Source organism: Pholis gunnellus (assembly GCF_910591455.1).
Source record: "Pholis gunnellus genome assembly, chromosome: 3".
In the NCBI taxonomy this organism is placed as follows: Eukaryota; Metazoa; Chordata; class Actinopteri; order Perciformes; family Pholidae; genus Pholis; species Pholis gunnellus.
This window is the reverse complement of record NC_136529.1, coordinates 13,728,490-13,743,760: the sequence shown is the minus strand read 5'-3', so window position 1 is coordinate 13,743,760 and position 15,271 is coordinate 13,728,490. Positions and strand designations below refer to the sequence as shown.

The following is a 15,271-nucleotide window of genomic DNA, read 5'->3' as shown; positions in this document are numbered from 1 at the left end:
GAAGGCAAGGTCATGATGTCATGAGTGTTTTTATGTGTCTTGTAATGAGGAGTTTTTTTCTATTAATGCCAATGTCGGCCTTTCACTGTTCAGTCAGACAATCACTTTGAATCCGACTTAAATATCTCAAGAACTATTTGATTGATTGCGATACATTTTCATTCATGGTACCCAAAGGATGAAGCCTTTTAAATTTGGTGAACCCCTGACTTCATCTGACACCACCAGCAGTTCAACATTTCCACTTCTCCATTGAAATATCTCAAACATCTATTAGATTGATTGGCACAAACTTTCATGTTCCCAGATGATGAATCCTAATATCTCTGTATCCTGAGACTTTTCATTTAGTGCCACCATGAGGTTGGTATTTGTGGTTTTGAGTGAAATGTTTAAGCAACTGTTGCAGGAACATTTGGTAAATATATTCATGTTCCCCTCAGGATGTATATAATAACTTTGTGATCTCTAACTTTTCATCATTTGCCATCATCAAGGCAAAAGTTGAATTTGTCCAGCAGTTTGGTTTATAAACAAATGCCTGATAATTACTAATGTTAGCATGGTAACAAGCTAAACTAAGATGGTGAACATTCCACCTGCCAAACATCAATATGTTAGCGTTGTCATTGTCAGCATGTCAGCATGCTTAAGTAAACATTTTCTCAAAGCACTACTGTGCCTCATCCTAACCTTACTAAGTCACGTACATGGCTGTGCTCTCAAAATGTTTGGTAATAAGTACAACTGTACAAAAACTGAAAAAGCTCTGATATTCTTGTGTAATGCAGATTTGAATAAAAAATGGAAGGTCTCATGCTGTCGAACAGAAGCAAACACAAGCAGTCAAACTGCTGAAAGCTAAATCTGCTATATATAAACCTATGTTTTTTTAGTTCACGTTGAATGTGTATTTCTGAATTGAGTAACCTCTGTGGTTCAGGATTTTTTTCAATTAGAAAGTGTGATGCCCATAAGATAATCTGACCAATCAACTCATCCGCCAGCAGGCCTCCTTAATAGAGTGCCTCTTGGCTCAGCATTGTAATACTATACAGTATGCCTGTTGATACACTGAGGGCTGTGAATTGTGCAGCAGGCTCTGTGATATGAATGTGAAGTAGAGTGAAATGCAAATCAGTAATACTTGTGATACGGTGAAGTTTGCAACGTTGGTGTTTATCGCTAAGCCTGGCAAAGGATTTTGAGTGTCCCAATGTGAACTACACGGAATGGGATTCCTATCATGTTCTTAAATTTAAATCATAATAATTGCCTTGCGAATGCAAAAACTGTGCTTGATGACGACTCACTTTATTTGGAACTGACCCGATAAGACTTACTAACGAGTAACAATATCTTGCCAGGACAATTGGTGGTAGTAGGATATATAAAATATGAATTCTAAATATGAATTTAAATATTAAAAAGAGTGAATAGTGAAGTTATCTTAAGCCCGTGGAGGTATATACAGTATGGCACAAAAGTCATACATTGACATGGTTATTTCATCTTTTTACGTTCATTCAGTGGATGAACATGGTGATATAATTCATGACATGAAGATCTGAGGAGATGGAAACTAGAAGAGGGAGCTGAGGAAGACAAGCAGATAGCGCTGACATAATTGGAAGAGGCATGAGTAAAATTAGTAACATTAAAAAATTCATAAGAATACCCTCTAACTGGTGTATGTGCAGTAAGCATTTTGACTAACTGTTCATACACTGTATGGTTTTAAAAATCATAATGTATGGATTACGTCTCTCATATCAATGCCCCTTATTTCTTCCTTGAACTAAATCAGAAGACATTTTGACTATGGATTATAGGTGGACAACGAACATGTAGATATACAGATAATTAAGGTGAAACTGCTTGAGCTCATTATGTTCATAGAACACACAGTCATGTAGACAATAAGAGAGCAGCAGTAAAAGGGGAGTTTATGTATGACATTGAAATCCTGTGCATTGTTATGTAACATCTTTAAATGGTGTTCTGCCTGAAAAAAGGCATGCTTTGAGTTAACATCATAAAACATGCTGATTGCTGCTGCTGCAGAATGTTAGTCTCAAATATTAAGCAGCTGCCGTATGAGCGTGTTCTAGCAACACTATTGAAGAACAGAGGTGTACATCAATAGTATGGATATGAAAGTGGATTCCAAAGGGGTGACAGCTGAAAAGCAGCAGGCAAAATACCCCCTCACCTACAATCAGTGCAGCCGCGTGTAACAAATCACAGCTTCACAAATGAAACATCTCCTCTGTCTGCATATAACCAAGAAGGAAGACTAGCTTGTATCTGTTAGAGTACTAACATTGTTTACCAAAGGTTTGACTAGTGTTAAGGCAGCGATCACGTTCCAAATAGCTTCCGAAATGCAAATCTTACACCGCAGAATGCTTGCACATAAATGTACAGTATTTTATGTTTCAAGATGGCATTGTGTAAGGTATTATTTCTCATAAGAGGCAAATATATATGTGTCTAACTGTCCTCTCTCCGAATATAGTATTTACTTGTTAATTATCGTGCAACCTTTGTCTCCTTACAGAGACTATTTAATCTTGTCTGCTGTCCAAGGCTGCATTTTAATTTGGGTAGGCAAATGTTAACCAGCTACAGTTATCATTTGCTCAACCTTAATCCTGGTGGTACAATACAAAGAGCCCCATGTTTCCTGAAAGACACAGTTTGTGGACATGAAGAAGAATTGTCTGGTTGTGGACTGTTAATATGTCCTCATGCTGTATGTGCATGGGTTGAGACAGATTAATCTGCAGGGCTCCTGTCATCCTTTTTGCATTGTTGCTTTATAATCCCTTCATGCTCCCAATACTGTACATTAGTCATACTCGAAAGCCGGTACATTGAAAATGGACATTAGCAGCCCCGGTTGGCAATGCAACTGGAAAAAAACATTATGTTTTGACAACATACATTTCTTTAACAAGCTTAACATTACAATTATTTTCACCTTTATTGTGATTATAATAAGATTCTGACTAACCTTCTCAAATTTAAATTGCGGCTGCATTATTTCCATTTGCAATCTGGAAATTAATCTACTGATTATTTTTTGGTCTATAAAATGTAAAAAAAAGAAGAGATGAAATATTGCTATTAGAGAGTACAAGTACAATTTTGTTCTCAGGCCAACAGTTACAATTCATAAATATTCAATTTACCATCATATAAAGCTATAAAAAACCCTGCTACCATTCATATTTTAGCAAACAGAAACAGAGATTACTTTTTGTATTTTTGCATGAAAAAATACAGTTGATTGTCAAACATTCTCTCGTCAACATGCTACTGGTAATTACAGACATTTTAATCGGAATTGTGTTGGAATAAAACAGCTGGGTTTACTTCCTGCCAGATGTTTACATATAGCATTGCAACAGGAATCTAAATATATTTGAAACGTCAGTAGTTGCTGTGCTCGGTGGACTCTTAGAGCAATTTCAAGTGGACCAGTGTGTGCTTTGTGTGTTTGTGCTTGAACAATTCAAGCGACTAAATATGTCTGTGCAGTCTTTACGTGTTAATCATAATGCCAATTACTTTATTCTTCCTCATCAGTACCTCTACGTGCGTCAGACCAAGCAGTTAAACCATAGCAGATCAACATTAATCAGCTAGTGTCATCATGGTCCTGTTTTCTGAAACTGTTATAATCACATAAATTTTTTTGTACACTGTAATTGGGACGTTTTTTACCCTTATAATTATGGGATAGTTTTCTCGTATTATAATTATTATAATTATGACATATCGGAGTTATAATCACTGTACATGAAAACACAATGAACACAATGTGTGGATGTACATATTCACACTTTTAGAAATCTTTTTTGGTTTCTTGAAAGTGAAATCAAGGCAGGCGGCTGTTGGTCGAATGTCTTTGTGCAAATAAGTATGGTTTCAACCACGAAACATTGCTTCAAAGGGAAAATGACCAGTGTATGACTCGAATAAGACAAAGAGCAGAAGATGGAGAGAGATTAGTAGTGGTGGTTTTCCACATTAAAGAAAGAAGACGGAGGTAAGAGCTACAGCAGGATCATTACTGCAGCTCTCTGTTGAACCCATCTTTCCCTCTTTATCTGACGACTGTCACCGAGGCATAAAGAACACAAACAGCAGCCTGGAGCAGCCATGATGCTGTATGTCAGGTAGACACTCACTTTCTTTCCTGCGTTATCATGGGTGTCACATGATAACACAGGAAACACACATCCTGTGCCATCTTCTTAAAACATAATCAACAATTCAATCTGTTTCAGAGGCCTTCTGTCCTTTTCTCATTGAAGGACAGAAGAAGCATTATCATCCATACACCAATGCAGTAAGACAATAACAATATATCCATGTGGAGAGAAAAAAGGACAAAAATTCAAAAACCAACCTCAAGAAGAAAACAAACTAACTTTCATGCATACTTTTTCTGCTCTGCCTTCACAATACATAAGAAGGTCATAACTCTCCTATTATTAATTAAAAAAAAAATCTTTGATTTAAACTCATCATTACACGTCAAAGTCTGATTACAGGTCTTGGGGAGTTATATTGCTTACATGCAAAAGTTGTATAAAGCCTTTGTCGCTCCAGAAGGAGAAATCTGATTAAGTGTTGACAGTTGGATCGGATATTTGAGTGTGTTATGCTAGTAGCAGCTACGTAGCTCTACAAGCCTCAAGCAGAGATGAGGAGCGGCCTACCCTCTGTAGGCTGGTAAGCTGTCTAACTCCACACAGATTTATTTCATTCTCAATCGTGTATTCTTTAGACCCAACCAACGCTAAAGTGTAATCACTTGGCATTTAAGTTGCATTGTGAGAATGCTGAAATATTTTGAAAACATATGTTCTTAACCTTTCCGTCTACAATCTTAAAAAAGAGTTACTGAACTCACAAGTAAAGAGCATGTTTGAAAAGTCTGATTAATGTCATCTGGGTGATCTATTTCCACTACCTCTTGAACTGTTTGCGTTTGGAAAATACTCACACTGCAATCCTCACTGAGCATCTGACAAGAACAAGAGATGGCACAAAGAAATAGATATCTGAGATAATCACTTTTAAAAGCAGAGTGAGTGAGAGCGATTTACTAGACGGTGGAAAGAGGGAAAACGACAGTAAGTGATTTGTGATGGGAGGGTGGAAGGAAAGGATTTATAACTTCGGTTGTTGATGAGAGTAATGCACCAGCTTCAGACGGAGATACCAACCCACATTCTGCCTTGCGTACTCTACACTTGTGCGGCACTGCAGTACTCTGAACCATGTCTCAGAAACACTATCACACAACGACACAATAGATGAATGCAAAATAAATACGACACACTTTTATTTCAGATTAAAAAAATAAAATAAAAAAAATAAAGGAGCCTTTTCAAGCTTGGCCTTTTTACCCGATTTCAATTTTTTTATGTTGGAGACCAGCATACAGTACAAGGCCACTCCATCGTTGGTTGGTTGTCATTATTGATTCATCCATTGACCATTTTCAATTTAATTGATCAAGTAGTTCAAGAAAAGACAAAAAGTAGTGGAAATGCTCATCAAAAGTTCTGAGAGCCAAAAGTGACGTTGTTTCTGACCATCCAAAGATATTCAATTTAAAATGACACCAAAGAACCTAAAAATCTATACAATTTAAGTAAAAGTAGCCATCCCTCACAAAAGACTCATATTATTATTGATTATTGACTCAATTATTGAAGCATGACCATTTAATCAGTCGCCTCCTTTAATGTTGTAGCTGGCCGAGGTAGAGTTGATTTGAAGAGCTACATATGCTGTTGTGTAGTTTAATCTATAACAATGCAAATAATAGTAAATAATAACTGATGTTTTTTTTGTATCTGAAAAGTTAACTGTAGCTGCTAACTACAAAACATATAGTGGAGTCAGGCAAAAAAAAAGTGTGATGGTAAACATGAATGTCATCATATAAATGTCATCAAAATCTGGCAGAACAAATAACTCGCACTTCAGTATTTCAGTAAGTGTATGTATATATACTGATGCCAATGCAATGTAATATACTGCATTGATTTGATTGTTTTTGACTAAATTGATGCAAATTGTCCCATTGATCTTAACCTCTCTATGTGGAAGTTCACGTGTCCATACCATTTAGGTTAATTACGTTAAGGACTTATTTTCTCCTCTAACTGAATGAGCAGATTGATGAACCAGCTGAGCTGTGCGGCTGCTGCCTGTGAGTTGGTGGTGTGATACTGGATGACTGTTACATGAAGGGGCTTATAGCTGGTTGTGAACACAGTGTTCTGCTGGATATATCTGCAGAGCCACAGCTCCTGAATGAACGATGTGAAGACTGGATATACAGAGCCAGAGCTTCCTGTTTTATCCCTCTTCGCTGTGTGTCAAGCTCTGTCTGCAGAGTATACACCTGGCTGTTTACTAACCCAGCGGAGTGGTATTTACTCACACAACGCAGTGTGTGTGTGTGTGTGTTTGTGTGTGTGCCTTCAGTACAAATCCACGCCAGCGTGTCTGGTTGGAGATAATAGTTTGTGCATCTGTCTTTGTATAATTGTAGTTTTTTGACCACAGTCAGTACACAATGCTGGTGTTCTGTGTTTGATGAGGCCTGTTGCTGGTAGATTTTATGCAGCTGCCATGCAGCGCTCGCTCCCGTACTCTTGTTTACTCAGATTTGGGCCGGTGGTGTCGTCTGCAACATGACTGAAATATGCTTTGTCTAGCAAAAGGATTCAAGAATACCATGTTTGCTGAAAACCAACAGCAGCATTAGGCAGCTCTTTCATGAGCAAACAGATGTATACTCAATAAGAACATTTAGCTTGTATGATATTCTTCCGTCATCACTTTGCACTTTTGATGTTTGATGTCCAACGTTGATGTTTTGTCTCTTCATTGTATATAACATTGCATGTTTTAGCCTATTTAGTTGTTGCCCTTACAATAACCCAGCTAATGTTGGTCTGTTTTTTATGAATGAAACTTGTATTCATTTGGTTTATTTTTTATGAATCCATTACTACCACTGCCCACCACCGAAAAATGCACATCTGCTGTGTTAATTTAACATAATGCAACTTCTAGAAGAGGGTAAAGTGTGAGTCATCTTTAATGTGCTGAACCAAGTACAGTATACTGTATATACTGCATTCAATTAGCTAATTACATCACTCATCACAGCAGTGCAAGAACAGCTGTATACCTTGCAAGCCAGGTTGATAAAAACCTCTAAGAGATAATATAATAAATATGAACAGAATCACAATCATTATATAATAATAGTATAATTATTGTCTATTATTACAGGTGATATGCATTATTTCTTACACACACATGGAGGTTTACAACAATAGAATAACCATGTTTAATAATACACATACTTATGTAACGATCCCCCCTATTATATTGAATGTAGTGATTGAAAGCTGAGAACATTTGAATATCCTTTAAAATAAGTAATTTTCTAAAATTTTTGAAGCCTTAATTTAGTTCATTTAGACAGTTTATTGCTTCCTTTGTCTATTATATGCCCCCCGGTATCTTCTGTCACCTTGACAGACAACTGAAATACCAAAAACATGTTATAAAAAGATCATTACAACCTACACTCCACACATATTGACAAAACAGTCTTATTCTTTTGTGGTTCACTGAATAATCACTAAAGACAGCTTTCATTTGACAAGAAATGTGCCGTAGGGGCTAAAAATGAGCTGAATAGGCTTTAAGATGCTAAACATACAGTATTTTTTATTTATTTGTTTACTTAGTTTAAGCTTCTCTTTCATTTTGTACCATCTGTTTACTCCACACTGTCAATTAAATAGTGATATGTTGGAAATTACCATTTTGGGTTGTTATGTTTAAGGGACCTAAACTACAGAAAATACATAATTGAGCATAAAACTATTTTTTATTTAAAATTCTTGGGTCGTTAATTTGACAATGTCTTGAATGTTGAATCAGCCACCACTATACCCTATATCAATAAATCCATAGTCATTCTGAACTGTAATAAAGTTACTGAACATCAAGTCAATGCAATGTGCATATCAACCCTATTGATATGTGAAGGGTGATTAATGTCATTGCCCACTTCATTGCAAGCCAATGAATCACAATGTAACACTGCAATCTTGATAAGAGCCACAGAGCGAGAATCAATAAGAGCAAAGCAGGAATATTGGGAGTGTGGTAATACGGATGAAAATGGAAGCATTTTCTCTCATCCATCAACTTGGTTCCTAATCAACACAGTTCTCCAATCAGCAGTGCAATAAAGAGCATGCAGAACTGAAAGTCATAAATACTTTATGCAGCTGAGCTTTACTTTGGTGGCATTTCGATTCTACTGTGTATTTCAGTGTCAGCTCACACACACACACACACACACACACACACATTCATTTTCTGGAGACTAACCGTAACCATTTGCTACCAACCAAATCCTAACCCTAAACTTACCCTAACCTTAAACCAAGTCTTCACCCTAAAATGTAAGGATTTACATTATGCAGACATGCAATTGTTCCCTTTTTGTCAAAAAAATGAAGGCAAGTCTCCACAGTGTGACCATGTTATCAGATTTCTGTCCCCACAAGACAGGTAAAACACGCCCACACACACGCACACACACACACAAACACACACACACACACACACGCACACAAACAGAGTTAGCAGCCTGCTGTGTTGTCGTATAAAGTCCAATTGGCCGAGATAAACTGTCAGCAGAAGCAAACGTATTATTAGCTTTGACCTTTCATGGTAACATCTTCAGGTAAAACACAAATGTGTTCTGCCAGTGTTGGACGACTGCCAATACCCCATCTCCTGGAGTTTATTATAGTATTTTTGTGATTATATTATCTTTGGGATTCTTTTCGTTGTTAAATAATCTGCCAGTTACTTTCTTGATTAATTGTTTCATCTGTACATGTCAGAAACCAGTGAAGAATTCCAAACATCATTTTACAGATCTCATAGCAATGTCTTCAAATTCCTTGTTTAATTCTCCAAACCCCAAAGCTTTTAATGTAATCTATCAAATCCTCACATTTGAGGGGCTGGAAGATTTCGCTTTAAAAATTATCAAAACGATTGATCAATTATCATAGCTGCTGATTATTTACTCAGTAATTATTCTTTAATTATAGCTCCTCAACAAAACACAATAAAACTGATCAGTGATCTATTTATTCGTCCCAGCATAGTGTAGTTGCTTTTGTACGCTGTAAACTGAAATGCAGTTGCTATGTACCAGAGTTTGTATTCAAGAAAGCTACAGTGACCTCAGGTCTAGTGGTGGAAGTGCTTTGCCCTAAAAGATTTCAGTCAGCTTGGTTGAAGTCTGCTTTTGTGCCTTTTTTCAAAAGCCCAGGAGCCCTTTAACAGAAACCATCTCAGCCCATACCTCAGTTTATTACCCATCTTGCTCTCCCTGGTGGTGAATTGATTGTAGCTCATCACTCAGCATGCCTACTCTTAAGTCTGAGCATGTATGCACACATTTTTCTCCCATTTATTACTTTTAATTAAAACGTTTATCCTACTAAAGACTCCTTCTTAGATAACAGGAGGCTACTTCCGTTCGGGGGAGAGGGTTCCCGCCTCAATTGCTCTCCTGAGCTTTCTTGTATTTTTATCTGTTAAACTTTGTTTGGGGAGAGTTTTCATTATCTGAATAGAGGGTCTAAGGACAGAGGGTGTTGTATGCTGTACAGACTGTAAAGCCCCTTCAGAAATAAAACTGACCGGCCTTGACTACTTCAGAATTTAATAGGAAACTCGTTCTCATCAGTAAAAGGAATGAAAGTCTCATAAATTAATATTAGACAGTGCTGTGTGTTGTATACTTCCCATTGTACATTATGAGAAAGGGCAGTACAAAGTGAAAACTGTGTTCTGTATTTATCCTGACCCCCTCACTGTCAGAAATAGACAAGAAATCAAGGACGAGTATATCGACTTCAGCCTCTGAGAGTCTCCGTAGACCGGACTGATTTGCATACTGGTGTTAATATTAACATTTCTTGCCACAGGATGTTCCTTGAACACTCTGGTCTATTAGAAAATGGCAGAGATGGTCTTCACGTTCTCTTTATCTCACATCTACAGTAGCTATTGTGAATACGAATAAACCTGAAACCTTGAAGCAGAAGCACACGTATTGATCTCTGATGTTGTTGATGTGCTGTTAAGTGCATCTTTTATGTTTGGACATTATGTGGTATATCATCGTGAGAGTCACTCATCTGCAGCTATCGTGAATCGGATAAAGTAGGAGTTGCCTTTTTTGTTGAAATGATTTGTCAGGTTTTGTATTATATTTATTGTCAGTGACAGAGAGATAGAGAGAGGTCCTCATTGTCAACCTCTTGTGTGTTTGTTTAGTTTGTATGTTTGTATTTATATGCACCTTTTTAAATCTTTATTATTAGACCAAACTCTGGCACTTTCACTTTGAGAAATCTCATGTTACATGAACCCTGATTTTCTGAACATTACTCATGGGGGGGGGGGGGGGGGGGGGGGTTGAGTAGTACGATGGACGCACAGATGGTGTTGAGATTGCCTCTAACGCACATGTTAGTGGTACTTTTCCATCTCACTCCTACACTAAAGTCTGTCGCTTGCGATGATCGGCTGAACGCACGTTACCAGCAGGTTCCAACAACTTCAACTGCAGATTGAAGATTGGAGATTGTTAATCTATTTACAGTTAGGTCACTGATTCATGTGTGACACTTAGTTTAGCGTGTTAGCCTGAAAACATTTGCACTAAACAAAATATGCGGCTGATGTAAATGTCCAGTTTTACAGGTCTAATCTTTTTCCTTACCTTTTTGGGCAAGATGATCAGAATTCTAGTTGACAAAGTCAACTTTTACTTTGACCGATACAAATTGTTTTATTAACTGTATTAGCGGTCAAAGTTTGTGAGTGAGTGAGTGAGTGAGTGAGCGAGTGAGAGCGACGGCAATAGCAGCTTCGAGTGCTCGATCGGTACGGTGCTACAGAGATGAGAGGGAAGATGGCTCACTCCTTAGCTACTTCTATCATCTGCTCCAGAAAATAATCTGTGTTTAATTCTTTTTTACCACTTGCCCAATCGGGTAAGTGAGTTGCTTGGCATTTGAGTATTCCCTATTGTTGAGCCCTGCTTTGGTTATAAAGAGGGGTTACCAAACTGGAGGAATTCAGGTGTCTTTTTTTGAAATTCATGACGATGGTAAAAAGGATTGAAAGATTCCGTTTCGGGGCCCTGGCTGTAGTAATGCAGGCTTTGTATCAGGCTGTGAGTGGTAAAGACAGAGCTGAGCTTTAAGCTCAGAGAATTCTGAGGAACTTGTTTTAAAGCTGCTACTTTTTCGCATTAGAAGTCAGTTGATATAGTTTCGGCACTTAGTAGGAATGCCTCCTTGCCACCTACCTTTAGAGGACGACTGTCTTAAAAGGGATGTAAAAGTAGATTTTGGAAACACTACAGGGATTACGCGTCACAACTGGTTTGGGAGAACTTGGTGATCCCCCAGGCAGGAGCTTGAGGAGGCTTCTTGGGAAAAGGATGTTTGGGGTGCTCTGCTCGCCCAGAATAACTTATCAGAAATGAGTGAATGTTATTGTTATTTAAAATAATGTCTTCTTTGTATTTTCCTATCCTGGCTTTAATGCTGAGGTGACCTCTGTTTGCCCTTGCTTCCACAGATTACCAAGCAGCAGCTTCAGCAGACCAAGGATCGTTTCCAGGCCTTCCTCAATGGAGACACGCAGATTGTGGCTGATGAGGCATTCATCAATGCTGTGCAGAGCTACAATGAGGTAGCAACACACCAACAAACCAGAGCAGCACATTCAGGAACATTTTGTTATCCAACCACAGCGACTTGATGCTTTCAAATGAACCACTAAATGTGAAACACATCATTCATATGTGTGTGCATTTGAATATATATTATCTATTAATATCTTGAATTTTGTTTTTACATATATGATGTACAGTATTTGTTATTGTAAGTGCACCATAGCCTCTGGATCATTTTTGCAGCAGATTTAAAATGAGGAATGACCAGCTTTCAGTCTAAAAAGCCAAAAAAGCACTCACCAGTTCTCCTGCTATTCAATGTCAAAATGCCTCTATTCAGACGCCTGAGTGGTAAAATGGTGGCTGAAGCTTTTCACTGAACAGATTATGAGTCAGAGCATGTGGCTGACACAGCCATCTTTTCCAACCTCACTATTCAATCTGCAGATGAAAAAGTCATTATTACCATGCATACAGTACAAAACGCATTGCAAATAAAGGGATGAAGGCCAAATCCATGATGGAAAAACAAGTATAGCTATTTTGCATGTATAAGTATGAAGTTGGAACCATCAGGAAACATATATCATTGAGAATGTCGTGGAAGTTAAATACAGGATGAGCTGTATGTGACAGCTACCAGAGATTTTGTTTATTTTGTGATGTATTTATTGTTAATGTTAAATATACTATGATTTAAAAGTTAATACTTGCACCTGACAATTAGTCTATACATTTCTTTTAAGTGCATTGAGTCATATTTTTCAACCTGTGATTGTGAATTTCAAGACAATTATGTCTTGCTGTAATGATATTTATTATTGTGCTTGTTTATCACTGCAAAGTCCTTAAAAATGTTGGAAATTATAACATAATTGGAAACCCTTAAAATCTTTGGCAAAACTCTTACTAAATGTTGTGGTGTGCAAATGGGAAACCAGCATCTCAAACCTTTGTTACCCTCGGAGACATACACCAAATGTGCTGAAATGTTTCAGTGCTGTAGTCGCTGCTTTTTAGCCATAATGGATGCTAAGAACCAAATGTTACTGTCAGAGTGACAAAGCAGTCAGCTCTGATGGTTACTCCGCTTGATGCTGTGACAATATAGCCTCGCCTGTCTCTGTCCCTGTTAGGCTGTCATTAGCAGGAGACAGAATGCAGCTTTGTTGAGTCACAGCTTAACATATATGCCACTGATTTTTCATTTCCAAATTAACAAGAACAGTTTCCTTCGCTGACGAAGACAGACATTTAGTGTTTGAGACGGAACGTGACAGAATAGCAGAGTAACTCCTATGCAATACTCCTATGTTTAGAAGTCTTAATCGACCAAATCATTAACAACCATTTGAAAAAGTGCGTCTTTTGATGGATCACTCTATGTCTTACATAACTGCAATCAGTGACATTGGTGTCTCACAATGTAGGTGTTCCTGAAGAGTGACCGTGTGGCTAAGATGGTCCAGAGTGGCGGCTTCTCGGCGAATGATTTCAGGGAAGTGTTCAAGAGGCACATCGAGAAGCGCGTACGCAGCCTTCCGGAGATCGACGGTCTGAGCAAGGAGACGGTGCTCAGCTCCTGGATGGCCAAGTTTGACACCATCTACCGCGGCGACGAGGATCCCCGCAAGGCACAGCAACGCATGACGGCCAGCGCGGCCTCTGAGCTGATCCTCAGTAAGGACCAGCTATACGAGATGTTCCAGAATATACTGGGCATCAAAAAGTTTGAGCACCAGCTGCTTTATCAAGCCTGTCAGGTAAGATCTCAAGCCCGTGTGAAACGTCTCAAAAGGTTTTCACATTCGACCCAAATATTTGAGTGCTGTCACAGAACTGTTTCAGTTTTTCGAATGCGTGGGTTGGTGGAGGCATCATTAGAATTATTATTTTCACACATAAGATCATTCTGAACTGTCGATCAATTACAGTATACAGTATATATCATTTTCACTCTAAACAAGACCACAGCGTCTTCTTCCTGGCTACAATAATGACAGTTATGATATCATTGAATTGAAGTGGATGGGTTCAGAGCTGTGACAATTAGTCGTTTAATGACTTAATTGTTCATCGGATAATTCATCTTCAACAGTTGTAATAGTGAATTAGTCATTCATTTTGTTTAATCAAGCAAAAATAATTATTTGCTGGCTCCAGCTACTTTAAAGTAAGCATTTGCTGCTTTTCTTTCTATAGATCAATATAATTTGAATTTCTTTATATTTCTATGTGGCTAAAGTTAACCCCAGACCAACGCTTTAGTTAGACCTGAGATCTCTTATCTAACCACTTCCAGATTTGACAACAATTCACCAAATGCACCAGATTCTTGGGATTCTTCCTCGGACCAATTGTGAAAACACAATATTCTGGTTTATCTGAATAAAACAATTTGAGATTAGGGACATAGAATCACCAGATTAGCAAAATATGTCAAACAAAATCCATGAAATGTGATGCTGAGACAAATGCTGAACAATAATCACCCTTTTATCACATGATATGATTTGGTTTGATGACTAGATTAACTATAATAATGGCCACTGAATGACTCTAGGTGTATGTTTATTTATTAGTATTTGCCATATACAAAGTGTCATTGTTGTTCCGTTGAATGGACATATTTTAAAGTAAATATGTCTCCTCAAGATGTATACTCCTGATACCAGGCCAGCAATACTTCATTGTAGGGGAGATATGTTAAGATTGCAGGTGGATAATAGTGGACACAGGGGGCTCGTGTCAGACATAACTCTCCTTCCCTCGCTGTCTTTACTGCTTTACTGCTCTCTATGGGAATGCTGAAAGCCATACTAATGTATTCCTTCTTCAGGAGGTTGATTAAAAGTCTCACCACGACAGGATTTTGGGGGAGGGCTCGACACATTTACATCTGCTCATCATTTAATGCATAAGAAAACCTACCTCTTCATTTTATTTCCATCGAATGGACCCACCTCTTGGAAGCCAGTGAGTTTTAAAATGCTGAATTTCTTTGGACCAGGAGTCATCCTTGTTTCAACAGTTGCTAATGTACTGCATAAATCTGCGCAGATGGCACGAAATGCTGTTAAACAAATTAGATTGTTCAGTATTCTTCAAATGTCTCTGTTGGCAAAGATCAATAAGGGTTGTTCTGCACTGTTCTGCAGAGTGTTCATTCGTTAGATGCTTCTAATGCTGGGGTGCAATACATCGCCATAGCCTCCAAATCCACTGTGCGTTTTTTCTTCCCAAGCCTTTGAAGATGCTTAACCTAGTTTTTCTTAATTTGCTGGCAGCCGAGTTGTTGGTGTCCGATCAAAAATCTGCATGCAGAACATTATGCAGTAACGCTGAACAGATCCCACTCTGAACAATAACGAGCTACTAAAGAACATTCAACCACAGAGCAACATAAAGACACACATGCTGCAGAAATGTGTATGTTCAGCTTCA

At 38.0% G+C, this 15,271-nt stretch overlaps 1 protein-coding gene across 5 annotated transcripts in view; it reads left to right on the top strand.

Moving 5' to 3' along the window:
- Positions 1-15,271, top strand: part of cadpsb (Ca2+-dependent activator protein for secretion b) — a gene marked incomplete at both ends in the record, with an annotated part of 58,345 nt that overhangs the window by 2,916 nt on the left and 40,158 nt on the right. For all 5 annotated transcript variants that reach the window (XM_079183395.1, XM_079183394.1, XM_079183391.1 and 2 more), the window contains 2 exons: positions 11,731-11,844; positions 13,258-13,590. In XM_079183395.1, the coding sequence (XP_079039521.1) occupies positions 11,731-11,844; positions 13,258-13,590 (447 nt within the window). The remainder of the gene's footprint in view (positions 1-11,730; positions 11,845-13,257; positions 13,591-15,271) is intronic.